Raw genomic sequence first — 23,337 nt, 5'->3', positions numbered from 1 at the left:
AACCTGCCCTGCCCGGCGCGGCCAATGGGGCGAGAGGGCGGGGAGCAGCGGCGGAGCGGCCCGGGCCGCCCCCGCCCTCCGCGGCGAAACTCGGCGGGAGCGCCGCGGGGACTGAGACGGCGCCCGCACCCCGCACGGCCCGCACCGCTCTGCGCAGCTCCGCACCGCCAGCCGGCGGCGGGGGATGAGCCGCGGCCACCGCGCTCCGGCACCTTCTCACGCCGCCCCCGGGGGCACCTGGAGCCGCCGCCCCAGCGCCGCGCTGAGCCCTCCGCGGCGTCGGTGCGAGAGGCGGTGAGGCGGCTCCGCTCGGCTCGGGCCGCCCCGATCCCCCTCCGGGCTGGGCGCGGAGCGCTGCGGCAGGAAGAGGCAGCCCCGGCTCCCCCGGCTGCGGTCGGTGGCTGGCAGACGGCACCCCGGTTCGGCTCCATTTTAGGACTTTTTTTCTTTCTTTCTTTAATTGAAATACACCACATTTTTGTTTGTTTTTTTTTTTTAATAACTTCTCGCCCATTTGAATTTTTACTTTCGCACTGTACAACCGTCTCCCCTCACTGAGCTTTTCCTTTTCGGACCCGATCTTGCCGTCTCCCAACTCGCCGGCTGCAGCGTGGTTATCATGTCATTCGACCCCACCATCATGCCACCTGCGAACGGCTCCGCCAACGGGACTGCCAGCGGGGCCGAAGGCGGGAAGCCCCCCACCATCCCCACTGTCATGTTCATCTTCGGCGTGGTGGGCAACCTCATAGCCATCGTGGTGCTCTGCAAGTCCAGGAAGGAGCAGAAGGAGACCACTTTCTACACGCTGGTCTGTGGACTGGCAGTCACAGATCTCTTGGGGACCTGCCTGGTGAGTCCAGTCACAATTGCCACTTACCTGCAGAACCAATGGCCAGGAGGAGCTGCACTGTGTGAGTACAGCTCCTTCATCCTCCTCTTCTTTGGGCTGTCTGGCCTCAGCATTATCTGTGCCATGTCTATAGAGAGGTACCTGGCCATCAACCATGCCTATTTCTACAACCATTACGTAGACAAGAAGCTGGCAGGGCTCACGCTCTTTGCCATCTACGCTTCCAACGTGCTGTTCTGCGCCCTCCCCAGCATGGGGCTCGGCAAATCTACTTTGCAGTACCCTTACACTTGGTGTTTCATAGACTGGCGAACAAACGTGTCCACCCATGCAGCATATTCCTATATGTACGCGGGCTTCAGCTCCTTCCTGATCCTGGTGACCGTGATCTGCAACATCCTGGTGTGCGTGGCCCTCATTCGCATGCACCGACAGTTCATGCGACGCACGTCCTTGGGGACAGACACCACCTCCAGCCGTTTATCTGACTTTCGCAGACGCCGGAGTTTCCGTCGGATGGCTGGAGCAGAAATCCAGATGGTTATTCTGCTCATTGCCACTTCCCTGGTCGTGGTCATCTGCTCCATTCCTCTGGTGGTGAGTAACATCATGCAACCTTTCTTCTGTCCATCACCCTTACTGCAGTCTTTTCTCCTCCTAGTCTGTGTTTGTCAAACAGATTCCTGTTGGAATAGGTGCTTATTTGTGGCACCTATAGTTGGTGTCACAAACTGTTGAAATAATTCAAAGGCTGTTAGCATACATGCATGGTAAGAGAAAGTTAGTAGATTTACATTTCCACAAAAAGAAACCTGCTTATCCCAAGACCTAGACTTCTTTGCTTAGTTAAAATAGAGCACCAAAAATTCTCAATAATTGTTCAACTGGAATCCACGTAGCAAAGTCCTACTGAGAGCTAAATGCACTTTAAAGTTCACCTGTAAAATTAATTTGTGATAAGTGAAGTTTGGATTTGGCCTGCATTTCTGGCTGTTTAGTGTGTTTTAAAAATGTGCATTCTGTTGCTGAAGGGTGCAACAGTCCCTGATGTGCAAAAGGAGGACAGGGTTGTGTTCACGTGGCACTAGCAACATACAGAGTTCTTCACAACCAAAACCTGAGCTAAGCTTCCACTCCTCAGGTATTCATGCACTATCTCTGTGGTAGATCCCACACAGGCATCCTTCCAGAAGATCCCCACACAGTGGGAGGAGTGAACTCAGTGGAACCACCTGTCAGTGTGGCTCAGTGAAATGAGCCTTAGAAGAATCTGGCCCACATAAACCTTGAGATCATGCTGAAACGTCCAACAACATTACAACTAACCATTTGCTCATTTTCTGAAATGGCTGATACAATTAGTGTCATTGAACTGAACACACAGGATCCACTTTTTTCTGTTCTCCACCTTATCCTCAGGAAAGACAAAAAAACCCCAGATCCACCAGCTAGAGGCTTAGTTCTTGCTTGCCAACTGCCATAATAAAGCTTGTCAAAATCCTGTTCTACTCTGGCTCAGAGACATTAAACAAATAGTTGGCTTGCCTTATTTGCCATCTTCCAAAACGCAGTGTAGGGACTCAAGCAGTGGCTGTGAGACAGAAGGTGCTTTTAGAAGGACTTTTTTAAGGAGGTTTCTTGTCAGTAGGATGATCCCTCTGTCATAGAGAGGGAGTGCAATGTATGTCAAATAGATCTGGCCAGCTGGAGAGGCAGGTGTATATCCCTGTAAGGAAGTTTAGAGAAGTGCATGTGAACAGGACTCAGCTGTCGGTGAGTCTGTCCCCCCCCACTCAGAGGAGCTGTAATCACAAGGGTTGGGCCAGGGCCGCCACATTACTGACATAAACGGGAGCTAGTGAAGTGTGGCTGTGCTGCAGCACCAGGGTCCCTGCCGTTACCAGAGGCCATCTCCTGTCTTTCGGTGTTGTCACTTTGTGTGGTGCCGAGGCACGACCAACCACGGTGCCATGTATTCATTGCCTGACATCCGAAGGAGGTCGAGAGGTACTGTCTAAGCTGCGCACAGGGTGTCCCCGGGAGGAGCACATGCCTTAGACAGAAGAACTGTGCCAGCCTGCCCTGCAGTCCAGCTCCAGAAACGGCAGGGGTAAGCTGACTTGTTGCACTGGGATGCACCAGGTGGCCAAAACCCTGACAAGTACTGAGGGGTGACAGTACTCGATTTGATTAATCTAGTATCAAAACAGCTACTTCACAAAAGAACAATATTGCATTTTCCAAAGAGATGCTGGTAAATGTAGAGAACGGGTTCTCTAAATTAAATACAGTGTCATGATGTGATGGACTTAAGCAATTTCAGAAAACAAGCCAAGCTTTATCCTGCAGCAAAGCAGCTAGAGGAATGCTGAGAAGTCTGAGTGTGAAAGCAAAATGAAATAGTTTATATCCATTTGAACCTAGGCAGTCTTTTACCTAATATTTAAAAAAAAAAAAGGGAGGGGGGGGGGGGAACCAAGAGGGAGGGTTTACCAGAAAGGGAACTGGATTGTTGAGAGTTAAAATTAATGAACCTGGGTGGGGCAAAAGGTTTATTATTTAAACAGTAGCTAGTGAAAAACTTGCATATAGCAGAAATATGCGAAGGTGCAGGTGCTAAAGTTGTACAGCTCTCCCAGACCTTGATTTCACTTCATACAAAGGCAGAGTGTTACCTTGGGAATGTTCACATAAGTTAGCTTTTACCTGCTAAAGCAGTACATATTTTCTCTATCTAAAATGATGTAAGAGACTCTCAGTCCATTTAGATGGATGACTAAAAATAAAAGGAACCTTTTTCTAAAAAAACAAACCCAAATAACCACTTATATATACATCGTCACAGTGTGCAGTGTGGTTAAATTTCTTCATTGTTAAGTAGCTTTTTAAAGTCTTCTGCCTCCCTCTGTGGGAGTAAGCCACAGCCACATTTGCTGCTTTGTACCATGATGAACTGCCATGTATGCTGCTGTGTTAAGCCCTCCGGATGCATCAACACTGAGATTAAGAATGGGGGAAACTCAGAGAAGTGACACCTTTATGCTATAAAGCCCTAGAAAGAGCCACTAGCAGAAGTAGGTAGATTACTAATACATAGACTTAAATTTTCATGACTCGGAGGAGTTTTAGGGAGTCCTCACCAAGTGAGGCGCTCACCTGTAACAGGTCAGCCTAACAGTCATCCAGAACCATAAAAGTGGTGAGGTGGTGGTGCCAGCATGATTCAGACACATGAAGCAGGCTCAGGGGCTGCTTTGTGACTGAAGTTTTCTCTTGATGAGCTGACTTACCACTGATGATTTCAGATCAATAAACCATCACTTAAAGAAAAGCAACTTCTGGAAGAGACACAAACCTCTAACATTTTAGAACAAACACTTCCGCAAGATAATAAGATATCAGATGGGGTCAGTTCAACAGGATCCACTTACAATTTGACAGAAAAAAATTCAAGACTTGAAATATTAAACAGCTCTGAAATAACTGAGTCACAGATAACAGCAGTTTTTAATAATGAGATGCTTCAGCACATGATTTACAAAAAGGGTTGTTTAGAGTTTTAGTGGTTTTTCATAAAATCAGCAAAATTTTAAAGTAGCAAGTGGTGTAACAAAATTATGTTTGGTTGCAAAATCCTGAATGAACTTGACAGAACTGAAGGCTGGTCAAAAATATCAAGGAAAGAAAAGATTAAAACTGTGAAAGGAAACTTTTTATATACACTGGTGTGTTCTCAAGATGCAGAAAACAGTGTGAAAGACATGAATCTGACAATTGTTTAAAAACTTAAGTAAGAAAAATACATAATTTACGTGCTGACTTTTATCTCTACTCCATGTGGGTTATGTCATCTCTTAAAATATTTGGGTTTTTTTAGAAATTAGAATTGCATAGTGTAAAATGTAGGGAATAAATTATGTGAGGAGGGATTTTGTCAAGACGAGAATAGAAATTTTTATCCGGCCTGTCTAAAATCACCAAGCTGTTTCAAGAGTAAATAGGCATACATTACTCAAAGTCTGTAATTCACTCCAGCAGTCTGTCAGATACTCTTACAAATTTTAACTGTGTGATCTTTTCCTCATTGTGACCACTGAACATTGTTGTTAAATTATGGTAATGTTTCAGGGCATACATCTTGTTGATTGCATGAAATGATCAGGAGTTTCTAACTTGATGTTTAATTGATCTAAAATTGGATTTTCTATCGGCTTGGCTGGTTTCAACTTTTTAATATCAGAGACTGTCCACAGCCAACTGCAAGGTGTCAGACATGACTTTCTGGCAGTGGAGTAGTCACCAAGCAGACAGTAAGACCTTGAAGGGCAAAGGTTTTTGGCTTGTGGAGCTGAAAAACTTGTCCTGCTTACTACCATATGTTTTTTAAATTTATCATATCAGCATGTGGGGAGATTTTGAGGGCAGGTGGAAGCTGTGGAAACAATTATAAGTGTGACTGTAACTGTAAAAGTCAGTTTATAATGCTTCACAGGATTAGAAATCATGACTTGCATCTGTAGTTTGTAAAAAGGAAAGCGCAAACAGCACAAGAACTCTGATCCTACAAGTGCCTGTCTTGAGCATAAACTTGACGTACCTTAGAGCTGTGTACTTCTTAATTGCAAATAAACTGCTGGTATTTTTAAGATATATTGTCTGGATTCTACAACTGCGGATCTAACATACAAACTCTATTTTTTAGAGATCCAAATTGTTCTAGTTTGTTTCCTTCTTTAATTAGGATTTCAAATTGCACAAATCCAAGCATCGGATTAGATAACTAATTTAGTAGTGGCTTCCACTTGGCACTTGCTTAGAAGATGACAGGCAATATCTTTTTATCGTGTTACCTCCTGCAGCAGAGGACTCGTAGCCGAAACAGGGTACATCTCTTGCCGTTATTTTAAGTGATATGTTACTAAACTTTGTTTCACCAGTAAGTAAAGAAGGCTAGAACTTAGATTCCTACATGGATAAATTTTTACCCTATTGTGATTAATGTAAGCCAGCAATCAGTCTGAATTGATAAATTCTGACAATCTGGGGAGCTTTTCTATGGGACTCTTCTGGGAAGTAGAAACAGTTTTGTACAGTTTTCACTGACTAGGTCCACTCTGTGAATCGTTAACTTCTACATGCTGCATAGCTGTCAAAAGGAAATAAAGCACGCAGAGATAGCATAAAACAGGCTGTGCTGTACCATTAGCAATAGTCCTTTTCAGCTATTCTTTTCAGCCGCAGAGTGAACACTTGGAGACATTTTCACCTTTCTGTAAAGTGTGGCAGGTAGCAGAAGGAGGTGGAAGAGGTACCTCAATTTCACGTGCTGCTTATCAAAAGAACAATCCGACTATTAAATCACTGACGTGTAACTATAGCTCTGAGTTTAAAAAAAAAAAAAAAAAAAAAAAAGGCAAGCCAGGTCTCCTAGTTGAGCTGTGCATTTCTTCAGCTGTCTTCAAAGTGTGCCTTGTGTGGTCTGGGTGGCTTTGTTACACACATCATACATATACCCACATACATATTGCACATATACACATACATGTGGTACATATATACACGTACACATTATACATGTCTACACATTACACAAATGTACACATATCTATTATACATATGTACACATACACCTTAAACATATATACACATGATACACTTACACACGTACATATTGCCATATACACATACATGTGGTACATATATACACGTTATACACGTACACACATACATATGTACACCTTAAACATATATACACATTATACATAGACACATATTACACATAGATCCACACCCACCGCGGGGCAGCCACGCCATCTAGCGCCATGCCCAGGAGCAGCAGTTTATTTATCAATCATTTTTTTAGGAGTCCTTTATTTACATAGCATAAATAGGGAAAGTTGCTTACAGAACAAAAAATCAAAATTATAAATAAAATAGTAAAATTAAAATCTTATAAATAAACTTATAATGAAATTATTTATAAATGAAATTAATAATGATTAATTTATGTCTAAAGTAGTTTAAAATAAAGCAAAATATTAAAGGTAAAGGAAAGATTCTTAACAAAATTTTTTTTAAAAAGCCATAGAAATAAGTTCATCATGCATAGGAATACTCTTTGAAGCACCTGAATGGCATGTTTGGCCTAACAGATAAATAAGGCCAAGAAATTAGTGGTCAGAAAGACATCTGCAGTATTATAAATCATTAGGAAAGTTACTGTGGATAAAACTGGCATCACTATATTGCTTTATAAATTCAAGATTATCCCATATCTTGAGTTCACTAGGTTGCCCATAAACCTAGAGAAAAGTACTGAGAAAGAAAATACAGTCAATCTTCAATGTGACAGACCGTTTGAGAGAGACTGCAGGCACAGGGCTTCCACAGAGGGACTCTGCATTATACTAAACATATCATTGATAGCTTTGGAGAACATTCTATCTCTGGATACTGATGAGGTTGAATGCCACCACACTGCCCTCCTGCAAGAAAATTTATCAAGAGTTGTTAAATTTTTCACCAGACTTGGAAGGCTTCACATGCAGAACTTCTAAAAATAGTACTTATGAGGGCTGTCCTAATTTGGCTCATATATTTAAATGCTTGCTTGCCTCCATGTCTGTAACCTCACAGCTACACAGGCCTTGATTTATTTCAGGAGCTAAGGATGAGATTCTAAAAACGTCTTAATTTTGCTACTAGATTTTTGCTGTATTAGATAAAAATATAATTAAGGGATCTGTTTTGACTTACCTTAAGGAATCTGAAGAAAATAGAATCTTCCATGATCCACTTTTCAGTGGCTTTCCTAAGCCTTTCTCTAACTGGACACTGCTTAGGTCTTGCAAAAATGCAGAAGAGCTATTTGAGACTAATCAACACAACAAACTCCTGTGATGCCATTGTGGCACTGGAAAGATGATATCCAAGAATTGGACTGTGCCTCACTCACAGTAGCATTTACAAAACTGGCTTCTAAACAAGGAGAGAGACCAGCTGAAAAATAAAAGAATAAGCTGAATACATTTCTATGAAGAAGACAGGGCCTTTCAGTTTTAAAATTTATGCAGGATAAACTAGAATCACTAATTAAATAGTCACTTCACACATCACCTTTGACATGTTAAACTCTTGACCACTTCATTAGTATTTTTGTAAGTAAAACCGAATTGCTGGCTTATATAGGAGAACAGAGTCCTCTAGTCCAGTGCTGAAATAATCTCATTATCTTGGCCTGTTAAAAATCTCCTAGGTGGGCAACCTGTCTTTTTGGGGTTTTTTCCCCTTTTTTCTTTTTTTTACCCTTCTGTTTTTCTAAACCATGCTGCAGCAAGCAAACATTTGCGGTTATATAAACAGTTCCAGTAAGGATAGGTGCCAGGAAAATACATTTCTAAACTTGGGAATCGACAACACTGGACTTGCTTACAGAGTCTCATGTACTTGGATCATCATGTGTGTTTCATTTCATTTCTAAGTGATTATTAGACCTTTGCTAGAGGAACTGATCAGGTCTCCCCAGTCAGTTACCTCTTTGCAGGTTGCATGAGACTTGAGGTATACCAAGGAGGAAGGATACAGGTCTATATCTTTGTTCTTGGGAATTTTCAAAGACACCAGCCAAAACTTGGAGGTTCAGGGATTAATAATGAGGTAAAAGAAAGAGAAAAAAGCCAGTCATTTTCTACATGTAACAAAGGTGTTACAATTTTCATCTGATATTTTTTTCTGTTTCCAAAAACGAATTGATGGCTGCCAATCTGAGATGCCTAACTTTGCCAGCCTCCTCTTCTCTCGTAGCTTACATCCGCAAATCTAGAGCTCTGGTTTAAAGTGCAAGCTTTTCTCTCCTGATGCAATTTTGTAATTGTGTCTTTCTTTTCCTCCATCTCCTTGGGTAGGTCCGTGTCTTCGTGAACCAGCTGTACCAGCCGGAGTCGGTGCAAGATGTCAGGCAAAACCCTGACCTGCAAGCCATCCGCATTGCCTCGGTGAACCCCATCTTGGACCCGTGGATCTACATCCTCCTCCGCAAGACTGTGCTCAGCAAAGCCATCGAGAAGATCAAATGCCTCTTCTGCCGCATTGGAGGGGCTCGGAGGCAGCACTCAGGGGGCAACTTCAACTGCGTGGATGGGCGCAGGACCTCCTCTGCTATGTCCAGTCAGTCACCCTCCTTCATCTCCCGCGAGCTGAGGGAGATCAGCAGCACCTCCCAAACGCTGCTGTACCCTCCAGAGCTGAGCGAGACCAGTGTCGGGGGCCGCGTGCTGCTCCCAGGCCCCAGTGCCAGCCCGGCGCAGTCCGACACCACGTCAGTACGGACACTGCGGAGCTCCGACACCTCGGACTCCTCACAGGGACAGGACTCTGAGAGCGCCTTCCTGGTGAACGAGATCAGCTCTGGTGGCGGGGCCAGCTCTGCATCTAAGAGTGGCCCTCTCCAGGTCACCTTCCCCACAGAGACATTGAATTTGTCAGAAAAGTGCATATAGATAGCCATGAAAGGCATCAACCCTGGGGATACTTCCTGGTACATTGGAAAAACTGGTGCAATAGATAGGTGTTCTGCCTATTAATGGGAAGAGGGGTTCAGCTGTGCTTCAAAGGGCTATTTTTCTCTCGCTGTGATGGGTACGTTTCCTTTAGACTACTGAGGACTGTGTGGAACAGACATTGCACTTGGGCCCTGCCATCAGAAATGGTACAGAGCAGGTCTGATGGGACTGGAAAGATGAACTGCCTTGTCTTGTTGTGGGACACAGGAGAGCTACTGCATCTCTGGAAATAGAAAGACCCCATCACTTGCTTTCTTCTTTTTTTCTTTCCCTTTCCCAGTCTGGTAGAATTGTTTTTGCTCCCTCCCTGTGGCTGCTCAGCTATCAAGAGTTTAAGCTTCTGGTATTAGAGGTGAGTATGAGGCAGCTGCTAGGAACTGGACACAGCTACTCTGAGAGCTGCCTGCAGTAGGATTTTAAAGTGTCTCACTAAAGCATGAAAATGTGAATTTTTATCATTGTATATATATCAGGATTGAAAATATTTAAAAGTGTATTCTTCTCTATGAGAAGGTTTGTTATTAATACAAGGTATATAGAAATGATTGCCGGCCTTCTCTTCCCTCAGTATTTCCTGCTGATAAGGCATTCTTGGCTTAGATTTGTTGTCCATGCTAGATTCACAGCTGATGAGGTAATTCTTGAGCTGAGAATACGTAAGCACTTTCTGAGTGAAATGGGAATATATGCCTTTTTAAGAGAGAAAAAGAAAACACATCCTTTCAGTTAAGAATATTAGTTTTCAGTATATGTATATACTAAAAAATCAGATTTTATTTATGTTCTGAGAATGTTTTTCTGTGTAACACATGCGCGCCTCTCCGAGTACTTTGGCCCACAGCCCGCACACCATAGGCACACACTTAACATTGCCCATCAGAGTGGTCCCTCTGCTGCCAGGGAGACTCCTTACATGTAAAGTTAAGGACATATAGAAGTGCTTTCAATATCAGGGCCTAATACTTTCAACTCCTGGTTAATAGTCTTAATATTCACTTTAGTTAAAGCATCACCAATGTAATAAAGTTATTTTTTCATAACATTTATCATTTTACTTTAAATAGTAAATAGAATTTTATGACTGTGTAATCTGATACTCCATCAAATAAATGTATGAAACCATGGAAGCAGAATCTTCATTTAAAGTATAGATTATATAGAACTATATCTCAGTCTTGAACACCTTGGAAAGCATTTGTTGCTAGAGTTCTAATGACAAACACATCACCAAAACCAGCTGTTAACCACTGACAAAAAGGAGTTTTTGTGTTTTGTGTTGTAAGGGTTAGATCTTGTTCCAGAAATACTGTGTATCAAAATAATTCTGTAGAGATATTTGGGGGATGTTTTGTCAAATATTAAGCATGTTATGCTGCTTGAAGTGTTTTCATATGAATGCTACATTGTAATGAAAATCTTGAGCCTTATGTTGATATGTTTAAGCAGTTGTACCGACCAAAGTAATTTTGGGGATCACAATTAAATGGAAATATTCTGCTTGATCTCAGATGTCTACATGAGTCTGCCATTCAGTGCCAACTCCTCGCCTTAACAAGCCTCCCATCTTGGAATGCTTTGCACTCAGCTACTGCCAAAACATACTTTGTCCTGTAAGTTTCTGAAACACCACAGCATGATCACCATCAGCAAGAAGCAGCTGTCTTCAAAACTGTCCCCAAGAGCACTGACACAGAGCCACAAAAATTCTTTATATATTCCTTTAACAGGGGAGCAGTAGAGCTTATTTGCCTTGATACATACAGAAAGTGAAGTTAAATCTCTACACAAATATTTGCAGCAGCAGCCACTTTTCACCAGTTAAGCTGGAGAACAGTATTACTCAAGCTCCCACTGCAGCTACAGATAAAGATCTGCCTGAATTCCTTGCAATTAAACCACCTAACTATGGCCTGTTGCTTACCAGTGACCAACAAGTAGAACAGACTCACCATACTTCCCAAAACAGGAAATAGCACCTGGCAGAGCAGGAAGGTAGGACTGCCACCAGCAGGTAACACCACATGTACCAATATGGGACCAAACCTCTGCAGCTGGCCCAGAGCAGCACACCAATATTACTGGTACTGTATGCAATTACAGAATTAATTATATACAGTGTGTATTTAAATAATTGCTTACTATTTTTAAAATTATTTCATTAATATGCTTTTATTACTCTTTACCATCATTACTGATGAGAAATACATGTGGTCTGAAAGAGCTTTAAGCAAGAATAGACCATCTTAAGTAGCTTCCCTTAGCAAACACATATGATAAGCCAGAGGTGTTCTTCCTGCCTCCAGCATTCACAACGTGTCAGTAGTGGACTCACAGACCATATCATCAACATGAACTCCCTCACTAATGAACTCACAATTCCCAAACAGCCCACAAAGTCTTCTGAGCAATACTGGAATTGCCTGCCACAGCTCCATGGCAGTGCACGAAGGCAAAATAAGAGTGCTTCTGCTGTCTATTTGCAAACACACAAGTGTTCAGGAGCAGTTGGGCTGAAGGACTGGGCAAGTGTGCCTTTTTTTAGCATGACAGTAATATCACATCTCCCTCACCTGCCCCACGGTCCTGCTCAGGTTTAGCACCTTCCTCCAATGCTGACCACAAACACATTACTGAACTACATTCCTTGGCCTCCCTGAGCATAACAAGTCTCCTAAAATAAGGCTACAAGTTTGAAGAGTCTAATTTGCCACATGGAGGTTAAAAGGTTATTTTCTTGCTAGGTATTATGAGTCGTTCCCATATATACAAAAGGGCTTCCTTTCTCGCACATTAATATCTCCCCTATATTCCCAACCCCCAGAGATCCATATTCCCTCAGAATGGCCTTTCACATCTGCATCCACCTTCCCTAGTTCTCTGTGTTCACAGAAATTTACTGATTCAAAAATTTCTCATACCAAACTTGCATCTCTCAAACTCCATCCCACCCTGCCAGTTCTGTGACTGGCAGTTCCCCACCCTCACTTCCAGCAGTCTGTCCTGCCCACACACGGCAGATCACCTTTCCACCCAGAGACACTGCCAGTCCTCCAACCCCACAACCACACCCCAAGCCCCAGCCCTAACTCAATTCAAGCCCCTGTCCTGTGGCAGGGCTTGGAGGATCCACCCACCACAGGCAGGATGAGAACCAGTATCTACACCAGACAGTGGTTTCTGTGAAGATCTGTGGATTAGTTTGAATCTCTGATCCATGGTAAGTTAGCCTTATTGAACAGTTTAGGGTGTAGGATGTATTGTCAGAGGACTTGGCTGTTTTAAATCAGGCTCACACATTCCTGCTGTCGGGAACACCCATGCTGCCTGCCCCAAACTGGCACTACAGGCCCAGTGCCAATGCACAAACAGGATCAGTATAATCTGCTATCTTCAAGTAGCACAGCCAGCATCCTAAGTCAAGAAGCTTTTGAGTTTTTATTTCTGCTGCTAGACACAATGGCAAACCTGTTCCACTTAAGGCAGATTTCTATTAGAGCTACCAAATACCACTAGGCCTTTGCACTCTGGGCCTTGTTCTAGACCTGCCAGCTTTACAGACCTAGAAACCCACTGAAGTCTGAATCTCCTGCTTTGTGAAACCAAAGGCACTTTGATCCCCATATCTAATCTTTCCCTTTGATCATTTATCCTTTACAACCCTCCCAGCTCCTAGCCTTGTGGCTCTTAGGAAATCAGCCCTCAAAGCCAGGCAGCACTCTGGCAGGATTCAGCAGTCATCCATGCCCACCAGTTCCTCCTGCTGCTGAATCATCCCCTCTGGAGATACCGCAGCCCAAGGACTCCAGCACATCTGAGAACACCACCTTAACATGACAGTGAACTACAATAAACACGTGGTTCCTGTAACCTGCCAACAAATCAAGCCCACATGCTTCTGCTTTCCTGTGCCCCAGTCCTAACTACAGTCATTATAGTTTTATAGCTATTCTATGAACTCAAAATTAATTAAGATAGCACCTCAACACTAGTATTTTACCTCCTTTCCCTTGGTTTTAGGATTGGGAGGGAACTTACCTTGTGTGGGCAAGCAAGTTTCCAATGCTACCTCTCTGATCTTGATCTCTAAAACCAACAGATACTCAGACAACTTCAAACAGCTTTGAGGATAAGAAGAGTAAACTGCTCCACTTGCTTTTTATCCTTCTCCATGACTTCTTTTAAAATCCAGTATCTTATGGCATTATCAAGTAAGAGTCACTGTTGTCTTATCTGATCCATATTTTTTTTACCCTCTAGTATTTTTAGAAAGGATTTCTTTCTCTCTCAGTACATTTAAGCTTTTTAAAGATACTTATCTCCATCTATGAGAGTGGAAGTCACATGCTCTGTTTCAGCATTTGAGGTTAACTGCCAGTCAGTCACCTTGAGCTTCCTTTGTAGTCAAGGGAAATTAATTAGGCACCTTGGCAGGCTGATTCAGCTCATTCTAAGATACCTATCTAGCACAAGACATATAAATGGCCCTGTGAGGCTCTGTATTTCTTTCCACTGGATATAAAGGGACTCAAAAGGAAAAAAATATATTTAAATGTTTAACTGTAGACTTTTAAATCAAGGAAAATTAATCCACCTGACCCACTGTTGTTCTTGAGCTTTCCTCTTGAATGGCATTGCAACATTTAAATATGTGATTCATATGGAAGACAAATACATGAAAGCTACTGCCGTCACTACCACTAATGATAATGAAGAACAATAAAAATTATTTCCTAGTGTCAAAGGGGAGGTGTATTTCACTAATATCCTATTTTGGATAACATCTCCTTTTGTTCCATCTCATGAGGATATCCCTGAAAGGTTTAAAAGCTGAGCATCACATTTTATTAAATATTTTTCCCCGAGATGTCTTCTTTTCTTTTTTACTGTAACACATTAACTTGTTCACCACAGACAAAAGCGAAAATGAGGAACATTCCAGAATGGGAAATAATAACTTATTTTTGTTATAACCTAAAGAACAAACAAGCATCACTAAGCAGCAAAGAAGTCAGTATTTTATTCAAAACAATCCAGAAAATTCCTTACATGCAAAACATGGCATGCTGTACAAAAAACAATGCTGAAATCATCAGTATTGGAACTTCTCCCCAGTTTGAGAACAGTGTCACAAGAACTTAACTGCTCTACAGAACACTACAGTTCTGACAATACCAGGAATTCACAACCTGATCTAATCAGAAGGAAAACACATTAGTACACGGGATGGAAACCACCACCCCTCGAGCCCAGCACAGCCTGATGGTGCAGATGTACACCCCTCCAGCAGTTTGGCCCTGCAGTGCTGAAGTCAGTAGGAACTTTGTGAATCACTTCAGTGGAAAGAGATTCTGTGATAACATGGGCCTCCGAGAGGAGGGCAGCAGTCCTTCCTGTATGAGTAAAGACAGAACACTGACGCAAGTACAAAGCGCAAAGAAAGAAAAGACGAGGTGGATACAGCCAAGCTCCTTCAAAAAGAAAACATACCCTAGAGCATCTCACACATTTCCTTTTCCAGCCAGAGAAGATCTCTTTTCTGAAGAAATCTTTCCAAACCCCTCTCATGCTAACTCTTCCTATGGCTGACTAGATTGTATTAAGTTGATAGGAGAAAAAAGATTAGGAAATCTTTCAACTCTAACAATTTAAACTATCAAACCATATCTTAATCAGGTGCCTATCCAGCATTTAAAATCTTTAATGAAGAAATAAAAATGTAGCATGATGATGTTTTACATTTCTTAATATATTTAGGTCACTGTAGTTATAATTATTTTGAATATTCAGAGGATAGTAAAAGGTGTGATTTTTGTGAATGTGTGTTCATGCAAGCACAGATCTAAAAATTCACACACACAAAAAAACATTCATGGAGAATCTTGAAAAACATTGAACCCTTAGTACAACAAGGCAATTAAGTCTTTAAGAAAGATAATTAATTTTTTTAAAAACTGTATGTATCCTTTTAAACAAAGATATTCTGATATCAGATAAACAGAAAGTATGATTTGAGACAGTTTTTCTGCAATGCACTTTCCACTGCAAAAAACACTATACTTCTCAAGCAACATTTTCTTTTAAAGCAAGTTCTTTTGAAATTAGAAATCAGATTTGAAAAGTGCAAAGATTACTGATTTCAGAAGTTTCACTTGTCTACAAAACTCTCTATTATCATACAAAATGTTATCAAAATCAAGTAAAAATTATATGTTCTCAAACTGAATTCTTCAAGAATTCCTCAACTGACCATTTCTTCCAGTACAGTTAGGATGTGATCATCTCTACCATGTCTCCAAGACAATGAAAGGAGAACAGTCTCAGCACAGAGCACATCAAAGAAACAGCCTGATTTCATTTCTCTGACCTGCCTGTATGACAAACCAATTGCCACCTTCCCCTGAAGAAAAACTAACATTAAAAAAATCTCCTACAGTATGCCTTAGTACCCACCACGGCATCCAAAATCCAAAAAAGGATAAAAAGGGCGACTCCAGCAGTGCTATCCTGAAAAACTGGCTCCCTAAGGACATACTTTTAATAGCAGGTTATAAGAATTAGGAAAAGCAAGCTGACTTCCTTTATCAGATTAGCCTCACTAGGAAAGAAAAGCCCTGAATACAATACAATTCAGCCATATCTATTTCCTACTCCCACCATTCCAGTTTTGGTGATCTCTGCAGCACAGCACTCGCGATAAGGAAAGGCGACTTTCAGTCATAACCTGAAGTGTTCTTTATTCTGGTGAAACATTCAGTTGTAACTAAACATTCAGGGCCTTGTTTGGTATAGCATTTCCTTTCATCTAATCAAAAAGTGTTTAACACACTCACTGATGAAAGCAAGATAAAGGTTTCTACTTGATTTGGCTACAAATCAGATCTGTCACACACACAAAATAATAATCCATCTCTGCTTCATAGGATACTTTCTCATAGAACAAGTAATCTTAATGAAAGCAAAGACTGTCAAGAACGAAACAGTTCACACTTTTACTGGAAGAAAAATAATGTTAATTAATAGTGATTGAAATAATTTTTACAAGTTCCTATTTCTTTTTGTGCTGGTTTTGGCTGGGATAGAGTTAATTTTCTTCAGAGAGGCAAGCAGGGGGCTAGGTGTTGATTTTGTGCTGGAAACAGTGTTGATAACACACAGTTGTTTTCATTATTGCTGAGAAGTGCTTCCGCAGGGTCGAGACCTTTTCCTGCTCCTCATCCCACCCCACCAGTGAGAAGGTTGGGGGTGCACAAGAGGCAAGGCTGGGAGGAGACAAGCCAGAACAGATGACCCCAACTGACCACAGGGATATTCCATCCCACAGCCATCATGCCCAATACATAGAACTGGGGAAAGAAGGAGTTAGGAGAAGGGAGGACATTCAGAGTGTCTTCCCAAGCCACACGTTGTAGCCCTGCTTGCCTGGGGACAGCTGAACACCTGCCTTCCCAGGGGAATTAGGCAAATCCCTTGTTTTGCTTGCATGTGCAGCTTTTGCTTTCCCTAGGCTGTCTCTGTCTCAGCCCACAAATTCTCTCACTTTCCCAATTCTCTCCCCAATTCCACCAGGAGGGAGTCAGCTGTGTGGAGCTGAGTTGCCAGCTGGGGATAAACTACAGCACTTTTATAGTTTAAATAAAACTTTCCTAATTACTGGGAAAATGTACACATTAACTCGTAAAATTATGAAATACACAAAGATGAAAGCAGCTGTTGAAATGCAGTTAAGCATTTCAGCATTACATCTGGTCATAAGAATTCATAATTTTCAGAATCAATTCTTGGCTTTCTTTTTGAAAAATACAGATGGAACGACAACTCAGGTCATTCCTTTTTTAATTAGCGAAAGAAAAATAATTTCAGTTCTTTAACTTTTGCAGGCTATCCTATCACATAATAAAAAAAGAACAAACACAAAGCAAGCAAAATACAATAAATAACAGTAGTTCTTGAAACTATGGGGAACACAACTCACGAGCCTGCCCTACCGGGCCCTGATGAAAAGGGTTTCATCGGGAGTGGCAGGACGATTGTCTCGCTCAGTAACAGTCTCTACTGTGCCTGAAGCAGACACGATCACCATCGTTTTAGCAGCTGAAAGAGCTTTCTCCTTCTCTGCAATGGCAGCACAGACTGCCACAATTTCATCACTTTCAAAGTCATAGTCTGGGATTGACTCCTGTGCAAGCTCTTTTCCTTTTGACAGTGCTTGCACTGCCTCAGTCTTTGTTGCCTTCTGCTGTTCCTGTAGTTTTCTTGCCCAGGAAAGGTCTTCTTTCCATACTTCAGGGTTCATTGGAAAGATGTGTAAGGATACCTGGAAGCTTCGGATTGCCTATAAGCAAAAGAGGGAAGAAACAAAGATAGGACACTTTAAAGCCGACCTATTCCATAAAAACTGACAGCAACAAAAAAATTACATACATCATTTGAGCAAAGCAAAAAGCTGTTCTATTCCTGTCTTTATTGGAGCAATCCTCCCTCAGCTTAAGTTCAATAGCAGCCTCACCCCCAACCAACTGTGTTGTGTCTGAAAGGACAAAAATGCATGAATAAACTAGGTACCTGGCAACAAGGGCACAAATAAAGAGTTCATACGGGAAAAACAATATTGTAATTTAAAAGGTAAAAGAAAAAACAAATTCTGGATGGTTTTCTATTCCACTTTTCTCTCATCATTAGATGTATGTAAAGGCAAAAGCAGACAGATATGGTTTAAAGAAATACAGAAAAGGGATGACTGGAATTTGAAGTATCACTGGTACTGCTGCCTTTAAATTAGAATGCAGTCGTTTCACATACAGACCTAACACTACACTAATACTAGCCACATGGTAAGCAGTTTCTGTAACAGCTATGTGGTTACAAAAACACATAAATAAATGCTCAAAAGGAGCCAAATAAACTTCAAACTTGGAGAGTTGCTCTAAGAAAGAAGTTCTATAATCTTATAAAGAATGTAATATTAGTAGAAGTAAGTGTAGTTGGCAATGCTTCTCCTTTCTTTCAGTTCAACTGGGAAAATATTCCTAAATACAAATCCTCAACAGAGAAGCTGTGAAATTTAAAAAAGAGTGTGACCATCTAAAAGTAAGAAGAGGTTGCTACAATACTAGAAAAAAGCAACACCAAGAATTACAACTGTATTGTCTTTTAGTTATATTAACAGTGGGCAAGGCTGAACCTACCTATTCAAACTTAGGTACACGTACACAAAAGCATGTGTGTATTTCATATTTATGACTGTACAGGCAGTTATGAAAATGGGTTAGTGACCAAACTCTTGTATGATGGGTACAGAAGCCTTCCCGTAAGATGAGAAAATTGTGATGATAATGGATTTGGATTATATTTGGGAAGAGTTCTAGCAACTTGCATATTAAAACTTTAAAGACATACGGTAAACCACAGATTACACATTCTGTTGTAATTTATAGATATTTAAAGCATGCCAATTAATTTGTAAAATCACTTTTCATCTGCACTGACAGAAACTCATGGTTCATCCTTCTGGTAGCACAGATGAATATATGGGCTCCACATGATGGGAACTCAAAAGAAAGAGATACAAAATCAGACTTAAGAAATGCTGATTATGCTATCAGTATTACTGCTGTTGTAATAGGCAACCTTTCAGTTCCAGATGGAAAAAAAAAGCTTGATTATTGGTCCATGGCCAGCTCTAAGTGCAGGAGCATGCTGAATTTTAAACAGGAGGAGGACTGAAGTTTAATTCTTATAAAACACTTGTCACTTTATTCAACTTTGCTAGCTTTTAATTTTCAGGGACACATAAACGACAACTAAACACTACATGCTCTTTTTTTGTATTTCTGTTGAAAACAAAATATAAACAAACACCATCTGCTTTTAAGCTTTACATGAAAGAGGTCCCCTAATTAAAACCTGTCTATATAGTTATGTTCATGCACAGTAAATAACATTTGGTAAGCGTCAAAGCTGCTTTGATGATTCATACAATACAGCATAAAAAGATCATCTCAGCAAATCTGTAAGAAAAGAATTTTTGTGCCTGACAATTTTATAAAGAAATAACAAAATATTAAAGTAAATTTTTAAGTGCTGCAAAAGATTAAAGGGATTAATTTTAAAGCAGCAATGTAAAACTGAAAAATACACACTTGTCATCCATTTAAAATTTTATGCTGCCAAAGGAACAGCGCCCAAAGCCACTAATTTCTATTAAGACAGAAGAAAAGAAAATAACAGTGCTACTTTTAATTCTTCTCCTAATGGAGATGTAAATCGCTTTCTCCAATTGCCTGTCACATTATAGGAAAACACAGTGACACTACATAGAATTGATATTTCTAGCCTCATTTTAAAGAGTAGCTGAGATTTTAGAGACCCTGCATCTAAGGACTACAGCACTTTAAATCAGTACAGTCATGTATCTGCTTTTGCTTCTGTAGGGAAGTGCAATGTAAAACCTACTGCAAGACATTCCTGCTTGTGGAGTTACAGTATTTGAAAAATCTGTATTTTTAAAGTATTTTATGTTTTTCTCACTAAATAGTATTCCATAGCAAACAATCTTTCACTTGTCCCATGAGCACTCTCTTCTGCTGGTTGGAACAGTCTTCAAATGTGAAGGGCAATTCTGATCAGACTGCACTTTTTTTACAAGTTTCTGTAACACATGGACGTAGTAACTGTCACTACACAGAAACACCTAAAAAAGCCAGGGGGAAAACTTTAAGAGTCTGTATCTGCTACCAAGGTTATGTATTAGGCCTTTATGTTACAATTGGCTGACACTTTCTGACCTGCTTCAAAGGATGTCTATCAGTGAAGCAATCTTTTTCTGTGTTAAATGATCTTCAGTATGCAATTTTTTTTTGTTTGTGTGTTTTTATAGCAGTCAGCATAGTCCCTGGGGGTGCAGGTGCATGAAAAGCTGGACATGCCCTGGCCATGGCACTCACAGCCCAGAGAGCCAAACGTGTCCTGGGCTGCATCCAGAGCCCCGTGGGCAGCAGGGGAGGGAGGGGATTGTGCCCCTCTGCTTGGCTCTGCTCTGCTGGGACCCACCTGGAGCACTGCATCCAGCTCTGGGGTCCCAGCACAGGAAGGACAGGGACAGAGCAAGTCCAGAGGAGGCAAGAAAGATGATCAGAGGGCTGGAGCATAGCTCCTGTGAGGACAGGCTGAGAGCATTGGGGCTGTTCAGCCTGGAGAGAGGATTCAGTGATACCTTACAGCAGCCTCCCAGTACCTGTAAGGGGCCCACAAAAGAGCTGGAGAGGGACTTTTACAAGGATATGCAGCGATAGAACAAGGGTTAATGACTTTAAACTGAAAAAGGGTAGATTTAGGCTAGATGTAAGGACAATATTGCTTACAATGAGGTTACTGAGACACTGGAACAGGTTGCCCAGAGAGGTGGTGGATACCCCATCCCTGGAAACATTCAAGGGCAGCTTGGACAGGGCTCTGAGCAACCTGCTCTAGTTGAAGATGTCCTGGCTGACCGCCAGGGAGATTGGACTAGAGGACTTTTACAGGTCCCTTTGAAACCAAAGCTTTCTATGATTCTGTGACAATATATTACTGGAATTTAAGTCTTATTTTTGTACTACTCACCATGAACATAAATAATTTTTACAGAAGCATTTATCATAGTAATGCAGAAAACAGGGAACTAAGACGTTTTAGTATATTTAAAGAGTCCTCGTGACATTTCTCTTCTTCAAACAAGAAAAATAATCCAATCCTTTCAGGAACTTTCACACTAGTTTAATAGTTTCTATGGTATAATCTGAATGGCAAATTTGTTTTGTTTGTGCTTTTTTTTTTTCTTTAAACTGTCATCTTGAACTTTTCTGTGTAATTTTCTGTTCAGACTATTTCTTCTTTTCAATAAAACATTCTCTCTGGAAATTTCATAAAAAGTAATTCTAGTGTCGTACAAAATGAGGTGAACATGTAATATTTTCCTCTTCTTACATTTACAAAACCATTTTATTCAAAGGTTCCTGAGCTCTCATGTTTTGGAGAAAATACCTGAAATACAGTAATTTTCCAGATGTGAAAGACTATTTTTGTCTTAGGCTTATTGGGATTCCATTAAGTTACAAATGCATGAAAGTCTTTGTTCCCATCTGGTAGATGTGTGTGAGATATACTCATTTCCCCACCTTCCTTCTTCTCTTTTTGAAGAAGTTTGTATCCTCCTTATCCTCCTCTTGTACTTTCTTTTGCTTCAGTGACAGATTTCACAGATATCATTTTGCACCAACTCATTTCTTCACAGCCCTCTTTCCTCACATTTAGTGCCTTTCTGCCCTTACACCTCAGTGCACCCCCCTGCAAAGCTGCAGCATGTTCTGCTGAAGTCACTGCTTCAGGCTGCTTCTACCACAGAGACCTCTACACTGCTCTACCAGATGCATGGATATAATCCAGGATAACCAAGGAAACAACCACAAAACTCAATCCCAGCATAGAAACTGACACAGCCTAAGAAAATAAAGCTTAAGTGATATGAGTACTTTTACCTTGCAAATCAGGAAAATCCAAGAAAACATTTACTTCTTTATTACCAAATTATACTGCCAAAATTATTGCAGGAACTTTAAAACAGTTTTCAAATAAACTTTCTTCAACATCCCTGTTTGTCTTACCCTGTTCATCTGTTTTAGCTAACACTTTCAATTACATGGTCTAGATGTTGAGAAATGCACTCCTCAAAAGTCCTGAGCATCTGACAAAGGTAACTACTAACAGGAGGTGCCAGCTAAATCAGCCACAATGACTTGCAAGAACTGAGTACCCCTGGCAGAAATGTAGCATTGAAAAATGTAGCTGAAAAGGGCATTTAAACTTTCGGAGACTTGCTTGCCCTTCTGCTTTCTTGATGGAAAATAAAAATTGCCTCAGACTGTAAGATCTTTTTGTGCATTAACAAGCACTATCACAAAATCTATTTATGATTTCCAACAGTGGTTGAAGAATAAAAAAGGGTTACTCTGTAGTAGATGGAGAGGGCAGGACTAACACAGGACTGTCCTGGCGAAGCTAATGTTACTAACTATTACCTCAGTAACTCAGTTGGACTGTTTAAAGCTGTTGAAAAGAATTTAACAGAACCCCACTTTAACTGACAAAGCATGGTACTTTTTCTCTTAACTGAGCATTTCCTAAATACTTTGACTTTTCAGTGCAAGGTCAACCACTAATTTCCTTTTTATTACCAAAATACTCTATGTTTCTAAATGCTAACATTAGTAACATGTTGAAAAATTACCTCAAATTCAGAACTAGTTATGTTAATCAGCTTCATTCCAATAAAACACAGACATTTCTCTCCTTGGAGTACAAAGCTCCCATCATTATCTAGAAGACCTAAAACTATTTCTTTCAAGAGAGATGAAAGGAAAGGGCTCACCTGAGGATTCATATTGTCAAGGCGTGATTCTCCTGACAAAATATTGTGTCACACTTAAAGACCACTAAAGCACTAACTACTTAGCAGGAATACAGGGAACCACATCCTTCAAAACATCAAACACAACCCATGCACGGCTGGTGCATATTTACACACCTACCCTCTCAACTTTGTGATCCTCAGTACTCCAGATTTGACAGGGACCCAGAACGGGGTGAAGCTGAAGTCACAGAACCACAGAATGGCTGAGGTTGGCCAGGACCTTCTGAGGTCATCTGGGCCAAGCCCCAGCTCAAGCAGGGCCACCTGGAGCTGGCTGCCCATGACCATGTCACATGGCTGATGAACTCCACCACAGTGGAAGACTCAGTGCTTTCATTCAGTCCTTGATTTTTTTGTGGGTTTGGTTTTGGTTTTTCTTTTTAATATTGCTTTTGTTTGGTTTTCTTTTTTTTTCCTTGATTAATCAAAGCATGGGGCTCACTCTGTCTCATGGGAGGAACTGTTCTAATGAAGCT

General features: G+C 41.1%; 2 protein-coding genes across 2 annotated transcripts in view; one reads left to right on the top strand and one right to left on the bottom strand.

The window, feature by feature from the left end:
* Positions 1 to 101: 101 nt before the first annotated feature.
* PTGER4 (prostaglandin E receptor 4) lies at positions 102 to 10,916 on the top strand. Its single transcript, XM_010395201.3, has 2 exons — positions 102 to 1,450; positions 8,758 to 10,916. The coding sequence occupies exons 1-2, from the start codon at positions 620 to 622 to the stop codon at positions 9,349 to 9,351; spliced, it is 1,425 nt and encodes a 474-aa protein (XP_010393503.1). The 5' UTR covers positions 102 to 619; the 3' UTR covers positions 9,352 to 10,916.
* Positions 10,917 to 14,407: 3,491 nt separating this feature from the next.
* TTC33 (tetratricopeptide repeat domain 33) overlaps positions 14,408 to 23,337 on the bottom strand; it is a 44,626-nt gene continuing 35,696 nt past the window's right edge. The window contains exon 5 of the mRNA XM_010395202.2: positions 14,408 to 17,746. Coding sequence (XP_010393504.1) covers positions 17,396 to 17,746 — 351 coding nt within the window. The 3' untranslated portion in view covers positions 14,408 to 17,395. The remainder of the gene's footprint in view (positions 17,747 to 23,337) is intronic.

Source organism: Corvus cornix, chromosome Z, assembly GCF_000738735.6.
Source record: "Corvus cornix cornix isolate S_Up_H32 chromosome Z, ASM73873v5, whole genome shotgun sequence".
Classification (NCBI taxonomy): Eukaryota; Metazoa; Chordata; class Aves; order Passeriformes; family Corvidae; genus Corvus; species Corvus cornix.
Note: the sequence above shows the minus strand (reverse complement) of the source record. Positions and strands in the feature narration are given on the sequence as shown.